The 26530-nt window shown below is 38.4% G+C and overlaps 1 protein-coding gene across 1 annotated transcript; it reads left to right on the forward strand.

The window, feature by feature from the left end:
• Positions 1-1009: 1009 nt before the first annotated feature.
• Positions 1010-24346, forward strand: SEPSECS (Sep (O-phosphoserine) tRNA:Sec (selenocysteine) tRNA synthase; the record flags this gene model as incomplete). The annotated part of the gene is made up of 10 exons (XM_010159087.1): positions 1010-1164; positions 4007-4125; positions 4213-4371; positions 6918-7071; positions 11253-11355; positions 13594-13723; positions 13844-13935; positions 21137-21230; positions 21882-21972; positions 23935-24346. Coding segments are annotated over 10 exons (1347 nt in total), but the record flags the coding sequence as incomplete, so codon positions are not given.
• Between the last annotated feature and the right edge of the window lie 2184 nt (positions 24347-26530).

A 26530-nucleotide genomic window follows, 5' to 3' on the forward strand; every position in this document is an offset into this window, starting at 1 on the left:
GGGTGCGGTGGCTCGTTTGGCTGCCGGGGCAGAGGCCTTACGGAGCCCCAACGAGAAGCCACGTTTGGGAGGAAAAAAAGATCGCCTTGGGCTGTGTGTTGCTGAGAAAGGCCCAGCAAACAGTTAAAGAAATTTCTTACTAAGATACTAACGTGGTAAAAAGTGGTACTTGTGAGGTGCCAAAGCAATGCAGTCTCAGTTCTCCACAGTTTCAGCTGGTGAACGGCTTCAGTCACATCATCCGCTGTTTCAAGTGTAGCTTTAGCACCACACTTCAAAAATGAGTTTGTTTTACTGTTACTGGGATGTTAAAAAAAAAAAAGGCTCTGGACTGTTGAGCTGCTACAGCAGCACGTCATGGTTTTATGGCGGTACCTTTCCTCTGAGGATCTTTGCTGCCGTTGGCAAAGTTGAGTGCAGTTCTTAACGCAGTGAAGAGCACAAGAAAGAGGGTGTCTTTGGTTGCACGTTTTGACACGTATTCTGTAAGTGGTGACCTTACCTGTTAGATAGTAACTAGAAGGGAAAACATGCAGATAGGAAGACTTGTTACAAGTGAAACTATTTCCCTTCTGCTCATAATTAATATTCTCGGTTCTATAATACCCAATTATCTCCCTCTCATTCAGTTCTCTCTGTTGAATTCCTGTAGTAATAGATTCTTGTCTACAGCGTACGTCAAATAAACGCTAGTCTTCTAGGGAGTAATTAACATGTATGTGCTGCCGTGGTTTTGTGTGTACCTTAAAGAACACTTGAAAGTGAAAAATAACTGACTATTAATACCAGGATATGCTAATCTAATTGCACTTAATATATGGAAAAATTATTATTTACCTTTTTGCTGAATTCAAGTTTGTAATGTGAGATGGTATAAAAGAGCACAATGAAAATACAGCCAGCAGTTCAGCATGGGAAGGAAGGGTGACGTTAGTCAAACAAGTTGCATAAAGTTGTGATCGTTTTTCATTTCCATGGTTGCTAGTTTCCTTTTTATTATTATTTTAAGGGAAAATGTCCTGAAGATGGATGGGATGAGAGCACCATTGAACTGTTTCTTCATGAGCTTGCTATAATGGATAGCAATAACTTTCTGGGCAACTGTGGTGTGGGTGAGAGGGAAGGAAGAGTGGCGTCAGGCCTTGTTGCCCGAAGGCATTACAGGTACAAATTATGGGCAGTTTGAATTATTCACATTTATTATTAATGCTTTCAGATGGCATATTTTATTGTGCCTTGTTATCTGAGACCTTGATAAGATTTGAGAGAAACAATATAATGTGGTAATAAATTGATACAACTTTCTGTACTGAATTTTCATTAATAACTCCTTGCAAAGTCTTGAATGAAACAAAAGTCTTTTGTCAGGGTTATGTCCTGGGTGCTGAACTGGCAGAAGCTCAAGATGTTGAGTTGACTGGATGCAATGGTAGCAAACATCTTCCTGTTTTAAAATAATCCATGCATTACTTGTCTTTTTTTTTAACACTGTCCAGGCTTTTTAGCTGTATATTATTAGAAATTACTGCACATTGTATCTGTAAAGTATCAAACAGTCCTAGTCAACAGCTATTTGTATTTTGTTATATTCATGAATATCTTTATAATGTGATTAGTTGATACGCACATAAAAACCCAGTCCATCTATAATAGATTTTTTTATGAGGTAAGCAGATCTGTAACGACAAGAAGAGCTTTTAATATCTTGCAGCCCTTCTGACACTTGATGAGTACGTTGGTTGCTGTGATTCTAGAGGCTCTGTGATAATTTCTTTATGAAGATAAACTTTTTGTGTGGAGTTCTGTGCTGAGTACCTTGCTGTGATGCTGTATCTAACAAGAATGAAGCAAAGTGGTATTTTCTGGAATTTTTCACCTTGAAAGATTAACACAAAAGCGTTAGAAGCCAGAAATTTAGTAATCTTTACCATATGGAGGTTGAATTACTTAGGCTTAATGGCTTTCATAAGCCCTATGGTACCATGAAAAATTAATGAAGAAAAGCAATAATACATCAGTTTGGCTTTTTTTTCTTTTCTGTACTGCTCTCTAGTCTAGGGTATGTGTGATGTGGGAGGTAGATGGTCACACTGGGGAAGGTTATCCAAGGAATTACTGCCTTCTGACAACACCAGAGAAAACAAGCCCAGCTTCTGTCCAGAGAGCCTGGGCTGGCGTTTAGCTGCTGTTGGTCTGATGCAGCTCTGTCACCTGGCATGTTGCCTTCATTGATACAATCATAGAATCATTTATGTTGGAAAAGACTTTTAATATCATCAGGTCCAACCATTAACCTAACACTGCCAAGTCCACCATTAAACCATGTCCCTAAGGACATCTACATGTCTTTTAAATACGTCCAGGGATGGTGACTCCACCACTTCTCTGGGCAGCCTATTCCGATGCCTGACAACCCTTTCAGTGAAGAAATTTTCCCCAATTTCCAACCTAAATCACCCACGATACAACTGGAGACCGTTTGCTCTTGTCCTATATCTCGTTACCTGGGAGAAGGGATGGACCCCCCTCACTGCAACCTCCTTTCAGGTAGCTGTAGGGAGCAATAAGGTCTCCCCTGAGCCTTCTCCAGGCTAAACAGCCCCAGTTCCCTCATCTGCTCCTCACAGCACTTGTGCTCCAGACCCTTCCCCAGCTTTGTTACCCTTCTCTGGACACGGTCCAGCACCTCAATGTCTTTCTTGCAGTGAGGGGCCCAAACCTGACCCCAGGATTCAAGGTGTGGCCTCACCAGTGCCCAGTACAGGGGGACAATCACTGCCCTAGTCCTGCTGGCCACACTGTTCCTGATACAGGGCAGGATGCCGTTGGCCTTGGCCACCTGGGCACACTGCTGGCTCGTAGTCAGCTGCTGTTGACCAATGTAATAGGTTTTATAGGTAACTTTGAGAGTGGTGGAGACAGTAGGAGGTGGTTCTCAAGCTGTCTTTCCTTTCAGCTTAATAAATTCTAAAGGCCAGTCTTAGGGAGGATTGCTCTTTAGAAAAGAGTGTGTATGTGCAGAAAAGAAAAAGGAGTAGTATGAGAAAGGCATTAAGACCATAGCAGCAGCAACGAGGGAAGAAAATATTTTTGATGGAGTGAGGATTATGTGCAAGTTTTGATTAATTATCAAGTTATTGTTGATTTCAACCTGTTGCTTGAAATGGGGGGGAAGCTGTAAAACTATGCTCCAAGAAGTTCTGAATTCCGTACGCTCATTGGATCACATTTTACTTTAGTCCCAAGACAAAAACAGAATTAAAACCATAAATAGATGTGTATTGTTACTGGCTTACTCGAGCAGCTGCTGCATTTCAGCCATGGGTAAAGTTAGTTCTGTAAGCTTATATTTTATAAATGTTTTCAGGATCCTCCACTCCTGAAAGGTGCTAAATAATACCCAACATTTATAAATGCAGTTATAAACGTAATTTATAAGCAGAGTGCAGAGAGAGATGGTACTGCATGATACATAATATTGAAGAGAATAATATAGAAAGAGGTAGATGAAGATGTGGAAAAAATGGACCAAGTAATCCATTAACCTGCCTTTTGGGACACTTTGTCACAGTATATATTATTTCTTTGCCTTGTGGAGATGAAACGTTTGTCAGGGGAGTATCTGGATACTGTGCCTATGGTATGCTACACTATAGGCAACTAATTTTTGCTTTCCTTGGAGTTGTGTGTCTGAACATGTCAGCATTCATAATGCTAATTCAATAGTTACCAAGAAGTGCTGAGGTGTGCTTAAAAGGAAGCCTGCCAGATGCTAAAGGAGTTGCTGCTATTGGTCTTCTCAAAACTTACTTGCATACTAGAACATTGTTCATCTATTTAAAAATAAAAATTAGTTTCATACTAATATATGCAGTTTGTTATTGATGGTGCATCACATACATTGTTTTCCACAATTGTTTATCAAATTAAGTTCTCTTTCATCAGCAAGAATTATTGTTTTGGGATGTCAAAAAACTTGATGTATTTTTTCCATGTTTTTGTTTAGATTGATCCATGGAATTGGAAGGTCAGGTGATATTTCTGCAGTCCAGCCTAAAGCTGCAGGGTCTAGCCTTTTGAACAAACTTACTAATTCAGTAGTTCTGGATATTATAAAACTGGCTGGTAGGTGTAAATCTGAAAATCTTTCTCATTTGTGGGGTTATGTTATAGGTTCTTTCTGTTAATTTCTGACTTGCTTTTTATGTGCAGGTGTCCGGACAGTGACCAGTTGCTTCGTGGTTCCTATGGCAACTGGCATGAGTTTAACCCTGTGTTTTTTAACCTTGCGTCACAAGAGGCCAAAGGCAAAATACATCATTTGGCCACGTATAGACCAGAAATCTTGCTTTAAATCAATGATAACTGCAGGTAAGAAGGAGCTGACTGGTTATGCATTGTGTTCGCTCCCTATGCTTGCGGTAAGGTCCAGAAAAGGCCTAATGCACAGTAGTTCTAAGTGCTTTACGTCTACACTCCTGATTTCTAACATGCAGTCACGTGTTTGAGAAGTTGTCTTAATGCCTTGTAAAATGTAGGCGTATGCTGAGGTACAGAGGTGTGTAAAGTAGTCAGTAGAGGACACAATACTAAGGAAGTTACAGTTTCCTCTTGGAATTAGGTACCTAATTTGCTGTCCTGAGAATTATGTAAAACCAAGGCTCACTGTTTAGTTCTGTTGTTTAGATATATGCAAAAAGCCTGTGTGTCCTAGGAATTATGATCAGGAGGTGACAAGCTGTCCGATTTGCACATTATTTTCTTTCAGAACGTGGGAAGTGTTAGCTGCCTTATTTGTTTTTAATCTTGTGGTGTCACTCAGCTCACTGAGGAAATGAGTTTGGTGCCTTTCTTAGTTCAAACCTTCATTTCTCTCAAATGAAATTCTTTGCTTACCACACTGTAAGTAGGTTAAGGGTAGAAGTCTGTCCCTGCACTGACGCTGTCCCCTCCTGCAGACAGATGCATGGGATCAAGGAAAGGGCAAGTAAGGGAGACCATAATTTTCCAGCTCAATGCACATACCTGCAGGTGGTGGCATAGATTCTGCTCCTAGTTCCTAGGACACGTTTATTTGTTGCATAAAAGAATCATTAGATAAAAATGACTAAACAGTTTGAAGCAGGGACTGGGTTCTGTCCAGGTAGGAATCAAAGGTGTTTAAAAGGAATCAGATGAGAACAAATAGAACATGTATACAAGAAAAGTAAGAGTATTTTTTGAATATTATACTCAATTTAGAACATCAAGCCAAGGAAGTTACATTTATAATGGAGAAGGTTGTGAGGAAATATAATTGATCTGTTAATTTTTGAATAGTTAACTATCACAAAATTAATCAAAAGAATTGCCAAGTAAAAATAAGAGAAACAGGTATCGGATGTCTAACAACTATCTGTTAAATGCAATCTCTGTCTTCTAGATCACTAATTGAAAACCAGACTAGGGCTAACAATGTCAATAAATAAATCATTCTAGTCCAGGTCCTTCAGCAGAGTTTGAGCCTTACATGTCAGTGTTAAGGCATGGTGTTGAGCCATGAAGGAAAATTTTGCATAGCTGCTGCTATGTTACACTGCTTTGGAAATCAGTTTTTCTCTTTTCCCCTCCTTTTCTCCTTTACTTTTATTCAGCAAACTGAATATCTGTTTTTTTAAGAAAGTAACAATTGCTTCAGCCAGCATAATGTTGCTGTCATGCTACATCTGTTCTGGAAGGGAATATATGGTTTACAGTGTTTTATTCTATAAACAACATCTTTCTGACTGATTTATTTATTTATAAGCTAGAAATTTGAGCAACTACCATGACAGGCTTCCCTCTTTAAGAAGCAAAACTTTAAGCACTAGGTTAGGTCAACCATACCTTTGTCTAGCTGAGTCTTGAAAATCTTTGAGGATGTAGATTCCACAACCTCTCTGGATTGCAGTTCAGTGCTGTGCTGTCCCCTGAATGAAAAAAAGCTTTTCTTTCTGTTTATTCTGAACCTCTCACAGCAAAATTTGTTGCTGTTGTCTCTTCTGACATCCTACCAAGAAGAGTTTGGCTCTCTTTGTAATTCCCTTCAAGATGGTTGGGGGCTGCTGTTAGATATTCTCCTTAGACTCTTCAGGCTTGAAAAGTCTAGCTCTTACAGCCTTTCTCTCTAAACTTTGTGTGCTATACTGCACCCATCCTGGTAGCTCTCAGATGGACCCTCTCTGGTGTTTCAGCATCCCTCCTGCCAGCCCGTTCCAAAACTGGAAGCATTCCAGCATTTAGAAGAAGAGGATAAATTCCTTTTTTCAAAAAGTTGTCATATGTGTCCTTGAGAAAGAACTTTATGAAGTTCAGCTGTTGCACATCTAAATAACAAACTTAAACTGGAAACTTAAAAATGTAAAAGACTTGTGAAATAGCTTAGATTTTGATATGACAAAGTTCACTTTCAAATTAGAGTAAATGTGGTTATTTTTATCTTTTAACAAGTGATTTGGAAGTTTATAGATTGAATGCGACAGTCTTATGATGAAAGCCAAATCATCATGATCATTATTGCATTGCTACATCTAATGGCTTCTTTTTCTAGAGAGGCTGTTTCAGTATGCTAGTGCTTTACAAGAATGCTACTAAAACTCTTTTTAATTGGGAGGGAAGAGGTCAATCTGTTTTAAAACAATCTTCAAATACCTTACATTTTTGCTTGCAAACAATGTAAGGTAAGGTTTTGTCTGGAGGTCAGCATTAACAAGAATATTACTGTAGTTAATAGCTGTATGGACACTGCAAACCGGTTTATGTATCTGTGTTCTTAATTCAAGTCTGAGAGAATATGTTAAAACAATCGAAGCAAGAAGATTTTTACATTTATACTGGAACTAAAACCCCACAATTAGAGATTGATGATATATATTCAGGTCTTGCTTTTTTTTGGTCAGGTTTTGAGCCTGTGGTGATAGAAAATGTATTAGAAGGCGACGAGCTACGGACAGACATCGAAGCAGTGGAGGCTAAAATCAAGGCTCTTGGTGCTGAAAATATTCTTTGTGTGCATTCTACAACATCGTGCTTTGCTCCAAGAGTACCTGATAGGTAAGTAGTCTTTGTAAGTGTGTTACTTGTTACTGTAAAACAAAACCCTAAAAAAACAAACCAACCACAACCTCTGTGTTTTGAATGTCTGACTTCCTAAAATTGCTTAATTACAGCCAACAATTTGTAAAGATACTTTAATCCTCTTGCTTAAGGAAAATGGCAGGTTGAAATAACATTCCACTTTCAGAAAAGTATATTAAGAAAGTGAGGATAATGCAGAATGTCTTCCTTCAATCATATAACTGAGGTTAATGATGATCTCTTGTGGTGGAATGAATGTCGTTTTGGCAGTGGTTTTCTTATAATTTCATGGAATTAGTAATAGTAGACTTTCCTAGAAACATAGTCCAGGAAATGTAGTTCTAGAGCTAGTGCCACATTTTAATATTATTGTTGCCTTTTCTACTGGTCTCCTCTAGCCAGTGATGATTTTTTCTAGTGTTACAGTTAAAATAAATAATACAGTTAATTTAGCTGTAGCTTTTTTTTTTTTTTAATCTTTGCGTGAGTGTGTCTCTCCTGTATTGTACTGATGTTTATAGGGCTAATTAAAATATACTGATATCAGGAAACTCTTGGAGGCATCTAGGGCAGATGTGCTATATGAGTATAACATACGATTTGCCCTGCTGTAACTTATCTTGGTTTGAACATTTGCTGCCTGATTGCATGATGCTGCTACTTACAATTTCCAGCTGTTAAATCACCATTAAAAGAAGATTAAAATATATTGCATTCTTTTTTAGTATTATGTGTCCATATACGTAACTTGTGTAGTTGCTGCGGTCCAGCTAGCTGACGCCGAGTTGAACGTTACGGTTATGGATGGGACTATCTGAGACATTATTTCAAGGTGTAGCTTGGTTATGAAATATTTGAAAAACTTCTTAATCTGAAAATGACATGTTGGAGTAGAGGTGCCTGAAGGTCTCGGTATATTGAGTCATTTGTCCAAAATGAGCATCATTGTTACTCACAAAACCTGCTTTCTCTCCTTGCTTACGAAAATAAGTATCAAGAAGCAAATTCCTTAAGATTTTACAATTGAGCAGGTATGTTTTTATGGGCTTGTGCATAGTATGCTGAAGTATGAGATATTACTAAGATGTCTCTTTTTTTTTTTTCCACATGGTTTTAAATGTAGTGTCTCAGTTGTTCTACTTCAGTTGTTTTTAATTTATCACAAATTTGAAAAGACTTAGGTTTAGAGTTCCTCTGCAGTGTATGCCTTTTTGCTAATTACTTTGTTATCTGGAAAATTTAGTTGGCTATTTGCAAGTGTAGGAAAGAAAAATGATTGACTCGGAAACATGGCAAGTAAAGATCTGTTTCTCTCTATTTTCCTACCTTTCAAAAATCCCAGTATTTATCATAGGTTAACCCAGTTGCTAGGGGGAAGTTAAAACCGTATAATTCTGTCAGAATACTATGAACATTGCTTCAAATTGACTTGCAGATTTATTGGCTAACTTAAATCACAGCTATCAAAATTGAATGGTCTGTTTTATAGCTTGGGCAAATGAATCTTTTCCTTATCTGCTTCCTCTTTTTGACATGCGATTGTTTTGTCCTCTGCAACTAAGAGATGAATTATTAGGTAGTGGCACTGTGTTATAATATACCACAGATACAGGAGGATTTGAACGCACTTTCTATTTAAAGGATACTGTCAGCTATTGAAGGCCGTAACATTCATCTTCCTACAGGGTGAAAAATCCCGCACGGCATTTCTGGAGGGTACCATTTTAAATGTCTGTTTTTAAATATTTTGCATTTGTAAGGCTTTTGTTTAGTTGTGGTGATGGTGTTTTAAAATTTTATGTGGCTTAGGATTGTTAAAAGGTCAGGGTAAGGGGTTTATGCCTGTTTACCTATAGCTTTCCTTTGAAGTATTATTTAACTTTATGTGAATAAATCACTAGTGTATAAATCCCCCTCCTTGGAGAGACATCAGTTCTCAGGCAGTCTTTTACCCGTTGTTGCTGTGAGTTGTCTCTAAAACTACTGTATTTAAAAGAGAACTGAAGGAAAAAGAGTGTCTTTTCCAGTTAATTTATGCACTTAGCAAAACCTGTATCTTGTTACTTTCATTGATATTAGAGGAAAGAACAAAGCTTTCTTTTTTTATGAACTTTCACAAACAGGGGAGAAAGAAAGAAAGAATAAACGTGGAAATATTTCTGCGAGTCCTATTTGTGACTTTTAACTACTTGAGCGGTAGCCAAACCTACATTAATGCTTTGTTTTTCTGATATGACTAGCAGCACTTTTAATGGTTCATTTTAAGCCTTGGAAGCAGACAAGTGGTGTGCATAGTTGTTTGCTTCCCTTGCATATTTTTCTCAAACTGTAGCACCCTCATTCTGTATTCTAATATGGAGCTAACTGTTCAGTGGAATATTTTTAGGAAAATTAGGCAGGCTTCTGTTTTCAGTACTTGTAGAAGCCAGCTTATTGCTTCTTTAAGTCTCAGGAGATAAGAAAGGCAAATATACGTAGAATCATACGCAGAATGGTTTGAAGGAAGGGACCTTAAGGACCATCTAGTTCCAACCCCCCTGCCATGGGCAGGGACACCTTCCACTAGACCAGGTTGCTCAAAGCCTCATCCAGCCTGGCCTTGAACACTTCCAGGGATGGGGCGTGTGTTCAAGGCCCTGTGTACATAGCAGTACACTCCCTGTGTTTCCAGTTTGGTGGAATTCTCTACCTGCACTTGAAAAGAAACCTGTAAGAGGGGAAGTGTTTTCCTTCAAGTCTCTGTGGAAGGCGAGGAATGAGTCTGATTAAGATCAGCAGATCAGAAGGCAAAAACTTTGCCCTGTGTAGTGTTATGTTTCCTGAAATATTCTGTTAATGTTACATAGTTCAGGATTCAGGATGTTGATAAATGTAAAAAATTATTGGGCATGCAGCTGCTGCCGAGTATCTTGACTGTAGAAGATCAATACTTACGGTGTTTCCTAATCATTAAATACCTGTGATTTCTCTAGGGATAATACAGTGATGATGATGTTTTCCTAAGGATTGAGGTTTAGAAAATTTAATCTGAGGTTTGCAGTTGAATTTTGCATTACAAAATTACACTAGGCAATGTAATAGAAATAGAATGCAAAGGAATGTCACCTCTTGGAAGATGTTTTCATACTCTGTCACATTTTATATGAATGTCAGTAAATTACAGTGAGAGGCTGTACAGAAGGAGGTCGCGTGAGAATGTATTGAAGGTTTAGAGTTTCCTGATTTTTTTTTTAAATAATATTATCTTCATCACCACTTTTAAATTATTATATATTACTTTTTTTTTTTTCAAATAGGTTTTATTTCTAAAATATATTCACAAGTTTGGGGGAATCAAGAGCTTTTTTTTAAAATAGAGCATGATTGGAGTTTTTCAAAAAACAGTACGGAGTACATGTATGTTTAAAACACTGAAGCCCCTTACCCAAAATGACCTGTCAACTGCATAAATCCTAGTTTGACTGAGAAATCAATCCAGGCTCAGCTCACTGTGATTTCAGGGATTTCTAATGACAAGAGTAGAGTTGTCTTTATTTCTGAGTACACAGTTAAACAAAATTTTCATGTGTTGATTTCCCACATTCAGGCATTTTAGGGCTCTCCATTCCTTTGAAGAGTACTTTTCCTGTTAATCAGTTTATCTGAAATGCGCAAGTGTGATTTCAGCCAAAGGGTTGAAATACAACTTCTTTGAAATAAACAGAAGCATGTAAAGACTTATTGTTATATGGTGGTTTTGATTTGCGAGACACATCTTGAAACTTCTCTTAGACTGTTTTTAGGTTGAATGTTAGAAGAAAGGAAAAAAGTGTGAATAGCTAAAGCTCTGTTAGTTATCATGAAAGCAGTGTTAAAAAAAGCTTATATCTGAAGCAGGATGATTTAGGGTCTATTTAGTGTGTTCCAGACAAAACTTACAGGGAAGCATGAAGAATTCCAGCCCAGGTCAGCAACTTTTAGTATATGTAAAAGTTAACAGAATTCTCTTCTTAACCTTTACAGCTTAAGGTGGCAAGCACTATGTTGAAGTACTAATCAAAAAAAGTTTCTTTTCTCATTCTGACCTCTTGATGGACCTTTAAGTCTTTTAATGGTCGGATTTGTAACATGAGTTACAGCTATCAATGCTTCTCTAAATTATAATTTTATGCTTGTAGACTGGAGGAACTGGCTGTGATTTGTGCCAATTATGACATTCCCCATATTGTCAACAATGCGTATGGAGTTCAGTCTTCAAAATGTATGCATCTTATCCAGCAGGTAGGAGCTGTATATTTCTAATCATAATTTCTTAAACAAGTATAAGTAAATCTCAGATTGCAGACAACACTAGCAAATTTTATTGGATGTTTCACAGCTTTGAGACTAATCCCATGCGTGTCTGATATTTGAACAATTTGCTGAGAAAGCAGAGCAGAAGGAAACAGAACTTAAAAATAAAGTTTGTTATTTCTGTTATGTGCTTTTTATGTATTAAAACCTAAATAAATTTGCTTTTATTTATGTCTTTCATAATGGAAAAATGTCCTTCATAAGCTTTCTTGAAATATTTCATAAACATATTTGCTAAAAATAAAATAAGGGCTCATACTTGAATAGGCATTACGCCTTCAACAGAATGCAGGTTACAGATTTTCAACTGAAGGTACAGCAACACTTTATAGATTTGCCACTGTTAAAATCCTGTTGTCACAGGTCACAGCTGAGGAAACTGGGTTAACTTCAATGTTGTGTTCAAAAACATTTGATTTCTGTTCCTGTTTAGTCTGAAAAGGTGGTTGCTTAATATCTTAGATCAGCCATGAAACCTAGAATTCTTAGAATTTTTGCATGCAGCAATGCACATGCACTGTTTCTTCAATATTTCTTTTTTTCTCTCTGTTGATCATATCAAAAGAATAGGGGGATATATTTTTTTAATAGGATCCAGGGGATCCTGAACTATTATGAATTTAAGATACCGTAGTCATTTTAATTTTCTAATTAAGACAACATGTTATTATCTGGGCACACACCATCTTGATATATAACAATGACAGGAATGTCATGTGGACATTTCTGAATCTTGAGAGGCTGAAGGAATTTGACAAAACTTGGAAGTGATATGTGAAATAGGAAATGGCATGTGATTTATCTGTAATATACTTGGCACATGTTTATTGTATTTAACTTGCACACGTTTAGTGAAATTCTGACATGAAGGGGCTGTGGAATTGCAGAGTTTTACTGCATGAAATGTATCTAGTCATAATCTTTTCAGGCTACAAAGCTACAAATAGCACTGTTACTGTGTTGGTTTATGTGTTTTTTCCTGGCATCTTGATAGGTTGTTTGGGGGGGCGGGGGGTAGGGTTTGTTCTTTGTATATGCAAATGTATACATTTGAGCTCTGATCTGTTTTATGTTTATTTACAGAAATGTATTTCCTGCACTAGAAAATGTACTGTCTGTGAGGAAGTGGGTATTAATGAATACTTAGGAATATGGACGTGCTGAGCACGGTGTGAACAGAACTTGCAAGAGTAGCACAGGAAAGAGCTTTTGAGACCATTTCATTTGTCATGCGTTTCCTCTGGTGGTCTCCTGTCAATTAAATCAAATGATAGCTGCTGGCATTCATCTTCCCATCAAAAAGCTGACAAATTTGGAGTGCTTCTACCCATCTCCCATGCACTAAGCTATTAAAACATAGAAATAATAACTGTGATTTAGTTCAATCTGCCTTTTTCACTCTTTCTGCCATAGGCAGTTGCTCTGTTTCTTTGTTTTAATACGTAGCACCTTAATATGTATGTTCTTTAACATACTTTTCAGGTTCTGTTACGCTGCACACTTTTTAATTGTAGAGTTCACAGTATCCTATTACTCAAATTGAAGATGTACTGCAGAATCTACTCCTTTTTTTCCTTTAAGAATATCTGAGTAGCTAGGTGTAAGGATGTTTTGTTTTCTGGGAAGTGGGGAGATCTGCTATAGGGAGTTATCTGTATCTTGGTTTGGCAAACAGCCTTACAAGGAGGAGTGCTGTCACAGCCCAGTTGTTTTAATTTGAATCTATACATGTAGCAAAAAAACCAAATCCCTTCTTTTCTGTTGAAGTATTAACCTGTAGCCCTTTACTGTGAGAATCTGTGAAATGGTTTGGGTTGTAAAGTTTTAACTGTGTAGTTCCCATTAAATTCCAAGGGGTTTCTTTTTGGTCGTAGTTGAAAATAAGCTACACTTAGACCTGCAGGAACTAAAATCAATATTTTAAATCATAGCAAAATAGGAATTTGTAAGGTAACTATGTGAGCAGACAGTGGTAATAATAGTGAGCAATGCTAGGAAAAGGTAGTATGATGATTTTTAATTTTTTATCACAAATACAGTGCCTGAGAGTGTTTCAGGAATTATATTTATTTCAGTTACGTTGTTGTGTAATCATGATGCTATTACATGTTTCTTTTTCCCTAATGTAGGCTGTGGATTATTTTGTTTTGTTCCTTTTTGATAAAGGGTGCTCGAGTGGGCAGAATAGACGCTTTTGTTCAGAGCTTGGACAAAAATTTTATGGTTCCAGTAGGTGGTGCTGTCATTGCTGGCTTCAGCGAGTCCTTCCTTCAGGAGATCAGCAAAATGTATCCAGGTAAGTCATTCATGGACCGATTTCATCCATACGAAATAACTGTGGAAAACTTGATTATCAGCTTGCTTTCACATAAAATTTATTTTTGCCAATTTAATCTGTATTTTTTTTTTCTTTCAGGAAGAGCATCTGCGTCTCCTTCCTTAGACGTCCTCATTACACTGCTGTCTTTAGGTACCAGCGGCTACAAACAGTTACTGAAAGAGAGAAAGGTAAGCTTTTTGAGAAGCAGCACTTTGTTAAAGTCAGCTGTTAACAGAGGCTTGTTGCAAAACTGCTTTGTGTAGTAAATCCAGTTTCTGCCTAGAAAGCCATTGAACAACAACTGCGCTCACAGCTCTGAATCTGGAAAGGCAGGATGATACAATTACTTCTTGGCTAAATGCTGCTCATGAGTAAGCGTGATTTCCATGTTGTTTTCCAAACCAGAAAGCCAAACTGCGTTCCTGTACTGTCTTGTATTCGTATTTGTTGTTCTGAAGTGTGCTAATACAGTAGAATTTTGACCACAAAAGCTGTGTTATCATGGTCACACTGGTTCTGGGACTAAAGCATGAGATCGGACGCTCAGAGGTAAGCCAGGGGTCTCTGCTCTGCTTCGTTTGGCCCTATTGTGCCTTTGTGCTACGGTAGTGTTTAATTAAATGTTTGTGTAGCGCATTCTCTGGAGAATCACAGCTTCTGGTTAGGTTATAAATACTGTGCATGGCCACAAAAAGGGAAAAATACTGTGATTTAAGATGTTCATCTAGATACAGAGCTACGTTTCTTCTATGCCTCTCTCAGACTATGTTGGGTATAACCACATTGCACAAACATTGTAGTGATCTAAGGTTGGAACCTGCACATTTTGAGTTATCCATAATTTTGGACATAATACAGGCCTGATCTTGCTATCTTTATATATTAACACAGAGGGGTTTAGGTAAGGAAATGCTGTGAATTAAGTACTGTTAATAGTTTTAAATCATGCATGATCTGCTCCGTTATTTTATTTAGGAACTATGTTCCAGTTGTTTCCTACTGGTAGCTTGCTGATGCCTCAGATTACGTGGCAGGGCAATAATGCTGAATGCTGTGACTTGTTTCTAGCTGCTTGTAGAGGCATCCAGAAATTCCTCACTGGAATTGAGATCCCATGGGAATAGCTAGACTGTAGAAAACCAAACCAGCTTAGTGGCCTTACAACAACTGAGCAGTGATCTGTGCAACTAGAGTGAAAACATGGCTCTTGAAACGCTGAAAGCAGTTACCACTTTTGCTACTATTGCAATACAGTCTCTAACATTTTATTCTGGACTGTTGTATGTATTGCCATGTATGATGTGTGTCGTCATAAAAAGCAAATGGTATTTTTCTCCCCTTCACTCTTATCTCCAAAAGAATCTCAAGTGAATTTATTGTGTCTTCTGCAGAGCTGATTTTGATGTTAGATTTACACTGGTGGTACGTACATAATGGACACTATAAATATTCTCCACCTCATAATAATAATTCTTTCATAAATAAAATGTCTTAATGAATAGCTGTGTATTTTGAATCATGTCATTTTCTTGGAAGTAGTATTCTAAAATGAATAAAGCATTATATTTTTACAACTTCAGGTCTTTTTATTTCGAATGCGAGTACACTCTATAAACTCAGCATATATATGGCATAAATGTGTTTCTTTTATTGGATTTGCAGTAGAAATAGAAACACTTTTTTGCTTAAATCTGTTTGTTCCTGAATTGTAAAAATGTTAACAGTGATAGTTTATTGCCTGTGCTCTGTGAAAGCAGAGGCAGAGCTATTAGGCTCCCAGCAGGAGCTATTTATAGCTTGACATTGAGTACTCCTTTCTATATCAGTGCAGCTACACCTACTCACACAAAGAGTCAGCTATAAAAAACTTCAAGGGTTTGGGTTTTTTTTTTCTCTTTTTACCTTATCCTTCTTCACATGAGTGTTACTTCAGCTTATTTGAGCTCAAGCCAGAAAGACCAAAATATTACAGAGCAGAGATTAATCTCATACAACCAGGGAAAGAAATAGTCTGCCCATCTTTTACACAGATGAACTGCTTCATATATGAAGAGAAGAGATTATATGAGGGAGAGGAGCATGTACATGGAATGGGATTTTCTGACAAACTGGCAGTCACTGAGTGTGTGATTGTCCAAGAGTGTGAGGTTATATGTTAGGATATGAAGGAGTAAATGGGTGCAGTGGATCTGAGGACAGAAGGGCAAGGGAATAACATACACATGCTGTCCAAATGTCTGAAGAAAAGTGGCCACATATGAAAGCTTAATAAGGAATGTTTTCAACAGTTGTATTTAGCCTGCATGTTTCCAGAGAAAGGATGGAAGATGACCACCAACAGTAATGTTTTCTCGCTTCTTCTAAATTTTCCATGTTCCTTTTATGTTCATGTAGTGTTTAGAACAGCAGTTTTCTGATCTCAGTAGGGGATCCTAGGTCCTTTTGTAATGCAGATAATGACAGCTGATCCGTAGTCAAATTTGTAAACATCTCTGCTTTTAAAGAACTTGTATTATTATGTAAAGCTTATGTTTCAGTAGCGACTCGTTTGATTTCCTCAGTACGGGTTATGTTGTGTCCCGTGTTCTGCGTTGCCAGGTCTAAAACTCTCTGTTTTCACGTACGTATTTGTGTGTCTGAACCAGGCCACACGTATTGGTTGTGGCAGCACACGTAGTGGTCATACTCTGTGTAATAGCATGAAGAGTGGACTTCAGTTGTCACCTTGGAATTGACGGAGAGCAAGGACCCTACGTTTAGGGTTTACATTCAGGACCCTACATGTCAGGTTTAATACCTGTTAACTATTTTCCAGTGTGGTCCATTTAATCCATTTATCTAATTATTATACTGGTATTATTGAAGAGGTGATGGCTTCATTTTGTTTCCAGCAATCATGGATTTCCTCATTAGACTTTCCTTAACATTCTAACATTCAAAATAATTCTGATTTTCTTAAATGTATTTCTGTGTTATTTGGGATGTGATGGAGCTTTTTATATCTGTATCCATCTGTCTATATACTTTCTAAGAGTGATTAACTGGAGTAATTTTTATGTCCTTATGGAGTGTGTATCTCAAACTTTTTAAAATCACACTGGGAGTAAATTGTTTGGTTTTTACAATTCAGTAAAATACTGGGTTTACATTTCATAGTTTATCATCGATGTGATTATTCTGATAGGAATAACTTATTTGTGGAGTTCGGTGTGAGTTTATATTGTGGCTCTGCTTATGACTGAATTTAAGAATAAGAGAAAAGCCATTTAATGCTGGATATTAAAAATGGGGAAAAAACAACCCACCAAATATTCTTACAAGACAGACATTTATTACTCCTTTTTTTTGTCTCAACAGTTTCCTGCACTGTAGTTAGTCAAATGTGTGGACCTGTTGTAAGATTTCCATTGTGTGAAATACGTGTAACTTCACATTTTAGTGTGGCTGGAGGCAAGGTAGTTTAACTGTCTGTGAATCATTATCTTCAGTGGAGTTGTGCAGTTAAACGGTTGCCAAGTAGGAATGGAAGCTTCGAAGAAGCCTGCAGTACCTAAAGCGTGTGTTGGAGAGGTTTGGCTCGCAAGGAGCCTGATCTCAAGGTCTTGGAAGTGCTTAAGAGGAAATGTGTTGATCGGTGTCGTTAAGAAAGACCTTGTTAGAGAACGAGCGTGGTGATTGTCCGCAATGGTGTTACCATGTCAAGCTGGCGAGACTTCCCAAGCAGTTTGTTAGATAACTTTTATATGACATGAAGATTTAAATGTTCCATAATTCATTTCATATTTTTAAAACTTTCCAGTATGTTGTCAATTCAGAACAAAATTCTCGATCTCTCAACGCCAGAGAATCTCTGTAGGAGGGTATGTGGTACATCTCGGTATCACACACGTACGCGTGCCGTTTCTGCCGCGTGTTTGCCTGCGTTTCAAGAAGGTGAGCTGCTGCTGGGGCTCTCTGGGGCTTGTACTAGCAGGTCTCCATGCTCGGCACTGCAGCCCCTCTGTCGGCATGAAGTGCGGTGCCAAGGGGTCCAGTCGGGTCGCAGCTCCGCGGCGCTGGGCGCTCTGCTACGCGAAGCAGACGAGAGGCGGTGACGGTTGCGTCATAAATGGCGGCTGCTGCAAATAACTTAAGATGGGACCAGATCCATCTTGGGTACAGCACGTGCGAGTTGGCAGTCTGTCTCTAGTTCAAAGAGGTGGTGAAATTACTCTTCTGCAGTGCCATAAACAGCTACAGGGCTGTTCTCTGAGGACGACTCATCTTTTCAGATGAGAGCGAAACAGGGAGGAAGGCGGAGTGTTGCAGACGTGGAGCATAAGCAAGCTGGGGGTTAGAGCCAGCTGCGACAGTCTCAGCCATGCACTGAAGCTTCATGGCCTTCATCGGTTTGTCTCTGTCCTCTGATACGGGACTAATGGCATATTGAGTACTCCCATCTCCTGCTTTTCCTCTGGAGTTACTGGCTTTTTCCTTACTTGTTTGCTTCCAGTTATTTTCATTTGGAAGAACAGCAGTGCCTATATACAATAAAGCAACAAATATTAGTGTAGGGTTAATTAAAATAGTTTTTTAAAGTAAATACAAATAATAGGGTCGTTTGGCACATGTGAAGTACGCACCATTGTTGACTTGTTCTTTGTATTTTTTGGGGTGTTTTATTGTATATGGGCTAGTAAGACCAAAAGAAGGGTAAGACGTTTTCACATAGTTTAGCACTGATGTCGCTAGCCTGATGAGATTCTGTGATAAGTTTCTAAGGGGACAGAGTGAATTAAATAATGAAACTGACTTTTAGTGCTTGGGTTGTTCAATGCAACTTCAGCATAATAGCTTCACTGGAGACAACTTGAGCGCCTATCACAGAAAATCCATTATGTGAGAATTCATTTGTATATAATTACTTGGGGTGATTATAAATTTTCCATGTAACAGAAATACTTTATAATAGAGGTTGGTTATTGACCTCACAAAAATATTGCTTTTTAACTTTATTGGGAAAGGTCGTTAGTCTGTTTTGCAACAAACTGCTTAACTTCTGAAACTATAAAATATCTAGACGGCTTCCAAAAATATCTAGATGGCTTCCAAAGGAAAGATGCAAGATAGTGTCATTCATAAAAATAAGTTTTAAATTTGTGTTCAGGTAGCTTCAGTCAAACTGATAAAAATACATATTTGGATTTTTTTTTTCTCTCCATTCTCTCTTGTTTTAACAATTTCCTATGTATGTAAAGGCTCACCTAGGAACCTAGGTATTTAATCTTAATTTAATTTTTAAATTTAATTTTATACAGTGGGTAACTGGTTATACCAACTTGCAGTCCTTTCAGTAATAAATACTGTAGGAGATGCAATAGCAAATTCCCTCAGTACTACATACAAAATTAATTACTTGGGAGTTTGTTCCTGTTCCAGTACAGGTTTTCTCGGTACTAATGTCACCAATAATATCTGCACAGTAGACATGATATATTTGTATTTCTGTAATACTGTGCTTCAGTTGTAGAAGTAAATAGCCAGCAGAGGGAGCAAAAATTAATTTATTATTTGGATTAAAAAAAACCCCAACTAATAAAGTTGGCTAACACATTGGTGATGCTTATTATGGAAAGCAAATAACAAACGAGTAATGTGTTTATGTTTGGTGAGGGATGAGAAGGAAGGCAAAAGTGAATATTTGAAACAAATGTTTTTTTCAGCTTCTGCGGGTGAACTGTAAATAAACTGATGAATTGAAACCATAAAATCACTTGATTTATGAACACCTCTGAAAAATGAGAATGATTTCTCACAAATTTCAAGTTCTGATACTTAACCACAGTTGCCTCCCAAAACTTTTGTTGTTGTTGCAAGTATTACAGAAGCTTTATGCTCTTGTTGGTAGTTGACTCAATAGTCACCATGTGAGTGTGTCCATGAATTATTACTTCTTCCTCTCCGTCTGAATTCACTCTGTGGTGTTAGGAAGAACCAGTCAGGAGCCGTGTTCGTTTGGTCACTCAGGAAGTGGGACTGGGTTCACTGCGGTGCCTCGAGAAAAGCAGTTTTAACATTCTTCAGACTTAGCTACCACAAGGCTCGTTTGGTTTCATAAGACCTTTGGGAGGTTCTGATCAAAGGATAATTTTTATCATGAGGTGTAATTTGTATCTGTCAGAGCGCACAGGTCAGAACAGGATACTGGTCTACAAACAGAAGAGCCAACTCTATTTAAAGAATGAAAAATCACCTGTCAGGTCCAGAAATTGATGAGGATGCTTAAACAGGCAGTCACGTTGAAGCAGATGAGCAGTACAATCTTTATGGCCAGAAGAGGAAAAATCTGGTGTTTAGTGTCTTTTGAAAAGACTATCCAGTATCTGTATCTTTTTGGTAGTTTTTATGAGAAACCAAGCATTAAAAAGGTGAAAATTAAGCCAAAGGATACAGTTTATTCTCACTCTGTCTGTAAGTGTTTTGAGCTGATATGTGAGGAGGAAGATGTTAAACTGAGGAAGAGCATAAGCAATTATCATAGATGACTCCTGGGGAAGAGGGAGGAAATAAAACATAGATGAAGTAAGAGAAGCAGCCTTTTATATGCAGTGTGACTTGTGTCTGAGCCAAAATTCTTATGAATCTCAGTTTTAGGACACTTTCGCAGTAAAGGTGTACTCCAGTTAAGTGATAGCAAAAATTAAGGTATCTCCATTCTTTAAGTAGGCTTGGACAGGGAGGGGTTGGTCCCCAGGAAGAGGACTGGCTACACAATAGAGCTGAGTATTCGGAGGGTATATCTCTTGAGAAACAAAATATATTCAAACGTGTACTCATGGCCCTCTCCTTAAGAGACTGTATTGCCATTCTCATACAGAAAAAGAGGCCTGTGTGCTAGTGGTAATTGTGGTTGTGTGTACACGGTAAAAAAATGCACTACTTGTAGTCTGGCATGTATTAATGGAGAGAAAATCAAGTGAGGAGCAGTTGGCCATAACATGGCCATCTGGGATAGCAACAGTTCATTCCCTGTGGCTCAGAGGATGGTGGGGGAAGTTGGGGGAATTGCCCAAGTGGGGAGGGGTAAGGCCTGCTGTGCAGTGGGAATCTCTGCAAGATTTTACTTCCCTAGGTTGCAGCAATGGAGAGAGAATGACTGACACCCCAAGCATGTAATTTAGACCAGGTAGAGAGCTTTGTACCAGCTTGTGGGGGGAGAACAGTGTTCAGGAAACGAAGCTGTTCCTTTATAGATTTCAGAGAGTTGTCTGGTCCACTTGGTATGCCTGAAAAGTGAATCAGCTGGGCACCTATAGCATATAACAAAGACTCAACAGTCTTGTGAAATAGGGGCTGTTTTCTCTGTTTAATAGCCAATAACAAAAATATTGCTTTTTTTTTTTTTTCCAGGAGATGTTTTCCTATCTTTCAAGTGAGCTGAAGAAGCTGGCAGATACCCACAATGAGAGACTGCTAGACACACCACATAATCCCATCTCCTTAGGTAATTGTTGTGTTTTATATTTTTAAAAAATTTCTAATGTATTGTGCATTCATAATGCACTTTCACATATAGTTCCTGTATATTAAGCCTTGTTCACTAGAGTCCATTAAATTATTCCTAGGTTGAGATAAAAACATTGAACCCAGTAAGGCTACCTGTTATAAAAGTAGAGTAGTGACTCGGGCCTTTTATTTTTTTATAAAATTGCTCCTGTCTGATATACTCATTTATTATAATCAAGGCAGACAGAAGATGTTAGCATGTGGTAATACTTTATAAAGAAATAGATTTAAAAATAAATTATGGTGTAATTATTTTATCCATTGTCTCATAGTGCTGTAAAAGAGATTATGGAAATACTGCTCAAGATACTTGTTCTAATCAAAAATTTTGCTGAACACCAAAGTAATGTTGTTTACCTGTGCAGAATCTCTGCCATACGTACAGTCTAACCAAAGAAGTAATCTGTGACAGCTTGTGGGAAAATTAAAAATTATGAAGTATAGTAGTTGTGTTTCTTTTTTACTTTGTATCTAAACATAAATATTTGGCTAGATTGTTATTGTTGGAAAACAGCTTGTCTTCTGTGATTCTTCTTTGGAGAAAAAGAAACTTTGTAGTAGTTTCAACCTGATCTTTTGTTACTTTTAGCCATGTCACTGAAAAATCTAGATGAAAATAATGATGCTGCTGTTACCCAGCTTGGATCTATGCTTTTCACAAGACAAGTTTCTGGAGCAAGGTGAGGATGCTTTGAGTTTGAGAAATTTGGGGTGCTGTGTTAGTGTGTATTTTATCAAATCCTATAATATTTGTTCTGATTGTCTCCTGATTACAGATTACAGTCTGACAATAACGAGTCAGAGAGTGATACACCATTCTTCATCACTGTTGACTACTAATAATGTCTACCTGCTTGAGTTAGCAATGAGGCCCCCTTTGTTAGCTTTGGTAGGCTAAATAGATAATCTATGCCCATTTAATTTAGTGTCATTATTCCCGAGTATCCCTTGGTTTCATTTAGTTTCCAGCTGTTGTCTGATCTTATAGCTGAGTTGTAAGCTACTTAGGAAGGATCTTTGTTTTGTTTATTGCCGCACAAATATGGTTGTGTTGGATGCCAGGGGAGTAAGCTTCTAATACCCTACATAGTTCCAGAAATCAGGATTTTCTTCCGTGGGACAAAAAGCTAACTGTGTTTAAAAAAAAAAAAAAAAAAAAAAAAAAAAAAAATCTACACCCAAGCCAGTCTGAGTTGAATTTATTCTTAGAGATGCTGGTATGTGGAAATGCAAACCAAATAATTTTTAATGATTTTGTTTAAACCTTTTAAAAGAAGAGAATAATTTCAAATTTGCCTTGGCAGGATTCCTCAATCTGAATGTTACTGCTGCCATGCTAACTTCTGCCATAGACTTAATGTCATTTTTTTTGTAGCAGAGCTGAGTGTTTCCACATCAGAAGGTATGCTTCATTAGCTTGGATTATTCCACTTGCTGCACAGATGAATGACAGTGAATCTGTGTGTACTGTAGTTAGATGCTCTTTTTAATTTGTGTGTCCTAACCTTGGCTCGTCCTGCAATTTCAGCCATCTTTGGCTGAAATTATTCAAAACTTCCCGTTTTTGAGAAGTTAAGACTCTCCAGTTCTTTGCTTGGTACAAAGGTTTCAGGTCTTTCCTTTTTTATGCGAGCGAGTAATTATTTTGTAGTACAGACACTGCTTCACCTGGCATTTCAACAGACTTTAAACATTATGCTTGTGCCGAGTGGCAGTAACAGCAACTCCCTACTGCAGTTGCGTGCAGGCTTTTGCATAACCTGTGGTCTGAGCGCTTGGGCAGAGGAAGGATCTGCTAATCCTAGTGGTGTTTGTCTGAATGCAGGGAATGTCTCTATAGAGGTAGTAAATTGTTACCAATTGAGTGGTGTTAACTGCTTGTGTAGGCTTGAACAGTAGCCACAAGGCAAGTTGTTCCTTTAACAAGTTAAGGATGAGGGTTAGAGCCTTGATTGATCAGGGAATGGATATGCAGTGATAGTGCTGAGAAATAGGGTGTAATGGGTAGAGGCTCTCAGTATGAGGAAGAGGTAAAAGCAGTGGCACAAGGTATCCACTGCAAGGAGGGAATGAATATGAGGTTAACATCATAGGATGGGGGAGAAAGAGGGGAATGGCTGGTAGAAAGTTGGGATCCTGAGCTCTCTGAATCACTTGAACCCAGGTATTTGGACTGCACTACACTCTGCCAAGCAGATACCTGCACTAAGGCTGCTGTCAGTGTGGTGATCCTGGGGGGGTCAGGGTCACCAGGTTGCCTAAGGAGCGGAGACGGAGCATAACAGATAGCTGGGACTTGTTACAGAATAGGGAGGTTTGCTGCACATGTCTTTCCTCCCTGTGCTGGGATGTTCACCAATACCAGTAGCAAAGACCTTAATAATTTAATGGAATGGGGGAGGGGACATAGCTCAGGTCTGTGTGCATGTGTCTAATTTAGGATCTGCTACCCCTGTCACCCATGGTGATGCTTGGGTTACTAACTTGGAGAAAGCCGCACCTAAGCCTGCTTACATTAATTTGTTTAGAGTTAGGAGACACTACACTGTATAGGAACTCGTGTGAATGTGTTCATCATAGGGTGTCACATGAAACATCCAAGGCATCTTTAACTGAATCACAGGTTTTCTTGTGTGTTTCAGGGTTGTCCCCTGTGGGTCTGTGCAAACAGTGAACAACTACACTTTTAAAGGCTTTATGTCGCATGCAAACGACTATCCCTGTGCTTACCTCAATGCGGCTTCAGCAATTGGAATTAAAAAGCAAGATGTGGATGTGTTCCTAAAAAGACTGGACAAGTGTTTGAAGACTTCTAGAAAAGAAGCAAAGAAAGAAGGAAGTGTAAATGAAATAAGTGATTCGAATACAGCCACAGAACAGCCTGAGGACTAGAAGATAATTTTGTAGCATGGGAAGATATGCTTTTTTTTTTGAAGCATGTCAGGTTTGTACTGGGTTTAGCACTGTGAATCTGCAGCACAGAAAATTTCTTCCTGATCTGATGAAAACAACAACAAAACCGTGGGTGAAATTAGCATCAAAGAAAGTGGGTGATACTCTCTTCAAGACAGAAGGCCAGAAACAACTTTTTTTGGTAGCATATAAATGCGCTTAATACTTGCCCAAGTAAAGCTTTACATTCCTCAAGACCTTGGGCTGGCCTTTCGCTCTGTGGGTGACTATTTGGACCAGTGTTCAGCAAATCACAGAGTCCTTATTCACGTGGTTTTGATTAATGAGATTTTCTGTGGCAGTGGCTGAATTCCTCCCTAGGTATCCAGCAGGAAGTGTTTCACTGCTCTCAAAACACCTCTTGTTTCTCATCAGCATACTTGCCACTTTTCATCTATTTTCAAAGTTTTATGTAAGTGTTAGGGCAGCCCTTCCTAAATACAGCGTTCAAACTGCATGAGGAAGTGACAGAGTTGGAACAGTAGTGTTCCTCAGGTGTTCTCACCTCTCATTAACTTCTCAGAACAAAGCAGCCCCGGGTGGCAAATCAAAACCTAGAATACCTTATGTCATGTCAGTATGCAGCTCTTGGGAACATTTGCATAGTTCAGCGCCCCAAAGGAATTTTACTAATGAAAGCAAGGGTTTGTGGATTGGAGAGCTACAGTTGTCTTTTCTGCCCTGCCTTTTTTCATTTTCATCTTTTCTTTGGCAGAGTGATCAGGTCAGAAACCTGCTGAAAATGAGGAATGCCTTGTGGGAATAATGCAGCGGTTTCAAGAGCCAGTGAGAGCTGAGGGTATTTTGGCATTTTTAGTCTATTGTTGTTAAAATGTTACAGACTTCCATTTCTGAAGTGTCTCTTGCCATTGGCGCTGCTGCTTGTGGGGCTGTGTGCAGTTGCTGATTTGAATTCATTAAGCAAACAATGGGTTTCGGAGTCTGTTCCTGAAACAAAGGTTCCATGTCACTGGAGCGACAGTGCTGTAGGCTGCAAAACTTTCAGTTGTTCTTAAATGCAATTACTACACTCTGTGTGGTGTTTATGTCATTTACTGCTCAAAGTGAGCTTAACTTCCAAAGACGTTTTCTTTGTCTGTCTGTAATGCTGTAACGCTTGGGACACCACAATTAATGGGTCCTAAATGTCAGGAAGTATTCTGGCTACATGGTTTGGTGGGATTTAGGACATGTATCCTTCAGAGCCCTCTGTAAATCGCTGAATCCCTGTAGTGCTGCTTGTGAAAGGGTTGTGCAGTGTGTTCAAATGACTTGATACAAGAGGTGATACTGGTATGAGCAGGTTGTTAATATGCTCATCATCCTGAAGGTGCTCTCAGTACCTTAAGCGTAAATTGGAATTCTGCTTCTACATGCTTATTGCTACAGTTCCACGTCAGATTGATTAAGGCTTGCTAAGGTGTGGCTGCCGGACCACAGTGGCAGTTGTTTGCTGTACAAACACATCTGAGGAGAAATGCAGTGTAACTTGACCACTGACTCCTTGTGGCTATGAGATGTAGTTTTGTCATCTTTTATTTCTTTCTTCCCACCCTCACCTGCCCCCCCATGCCTTTTGTTTTTCCCCTTTATTGAGAGTGTGCTATACCTCAGTTTTTCCAGTCAGTAAAGCTCTTCCACAAGCTCAGGAGCCAAAACCCTGCAGCTCACTGCCTCAGTATCCAGTGTCTTGGAGCAGCCGGTGCAAACCACAAGGCCTTAGTGATACCTTTCTTCCTGCTTTTCGATGGTGCTGTGCCTGAATGAGTATAAATTAATGGTTTAGGTGACTAGTCACAGACTGCGAACATTGGAACTGTTGCTGTGTTTAGGGAGCTGCATGGTAGCAGCTCAAGTAAGCATTTGATGAATAATATCCTGAAACAATAAAGAAAACAGCGGTTGCCTTCTCAGACAGTAAGAAATCTCTACCTTTTATGTGCTCATAATAAATTGTCTGCTGCAAATAATTCACTTGCTTCTGCTGTAGGTTGAACTGCTTTCTCGGGTAGTGTTTTTCCTGTCTTCAAAATGTTTCCCCTTGAAATCAAAGCTGAAAATTCCAACAAATCTCTATAAACAGGTATCCAGGGAAAGGATTAGGTTGCTTGTTCTAATTTTGACCTTAAAACATCTTTTTAATTTAAAAAAAAAAAAAATGGTTTTAATTGGAAAAAAACCCAACACATTTTTAATTTGTGTGTCATTACATCTCTGTCAGTCTTGGTGATGCCACCTGCAGTCAGGAAATTTAAAATATTTTGAGAATGTGCCCCATCATGAGGT

Source organism: Eurypyga helias, unplaced genomic scaffold (assembly GCF_000690775.1).
Source record: "Eurypyga helias isolate BGI_N326 unplaced genomic scaffold, ASM69077v1 scaffold28229, whole genome shotgun sequence".
Taxonomy (NCBI): domain Eukaryota; kingdom Metazoa; phylum Chordata; class Aves; order Eurypygiformes; family Eurypygidae; genus Eurypyga; species Eurypyga helias.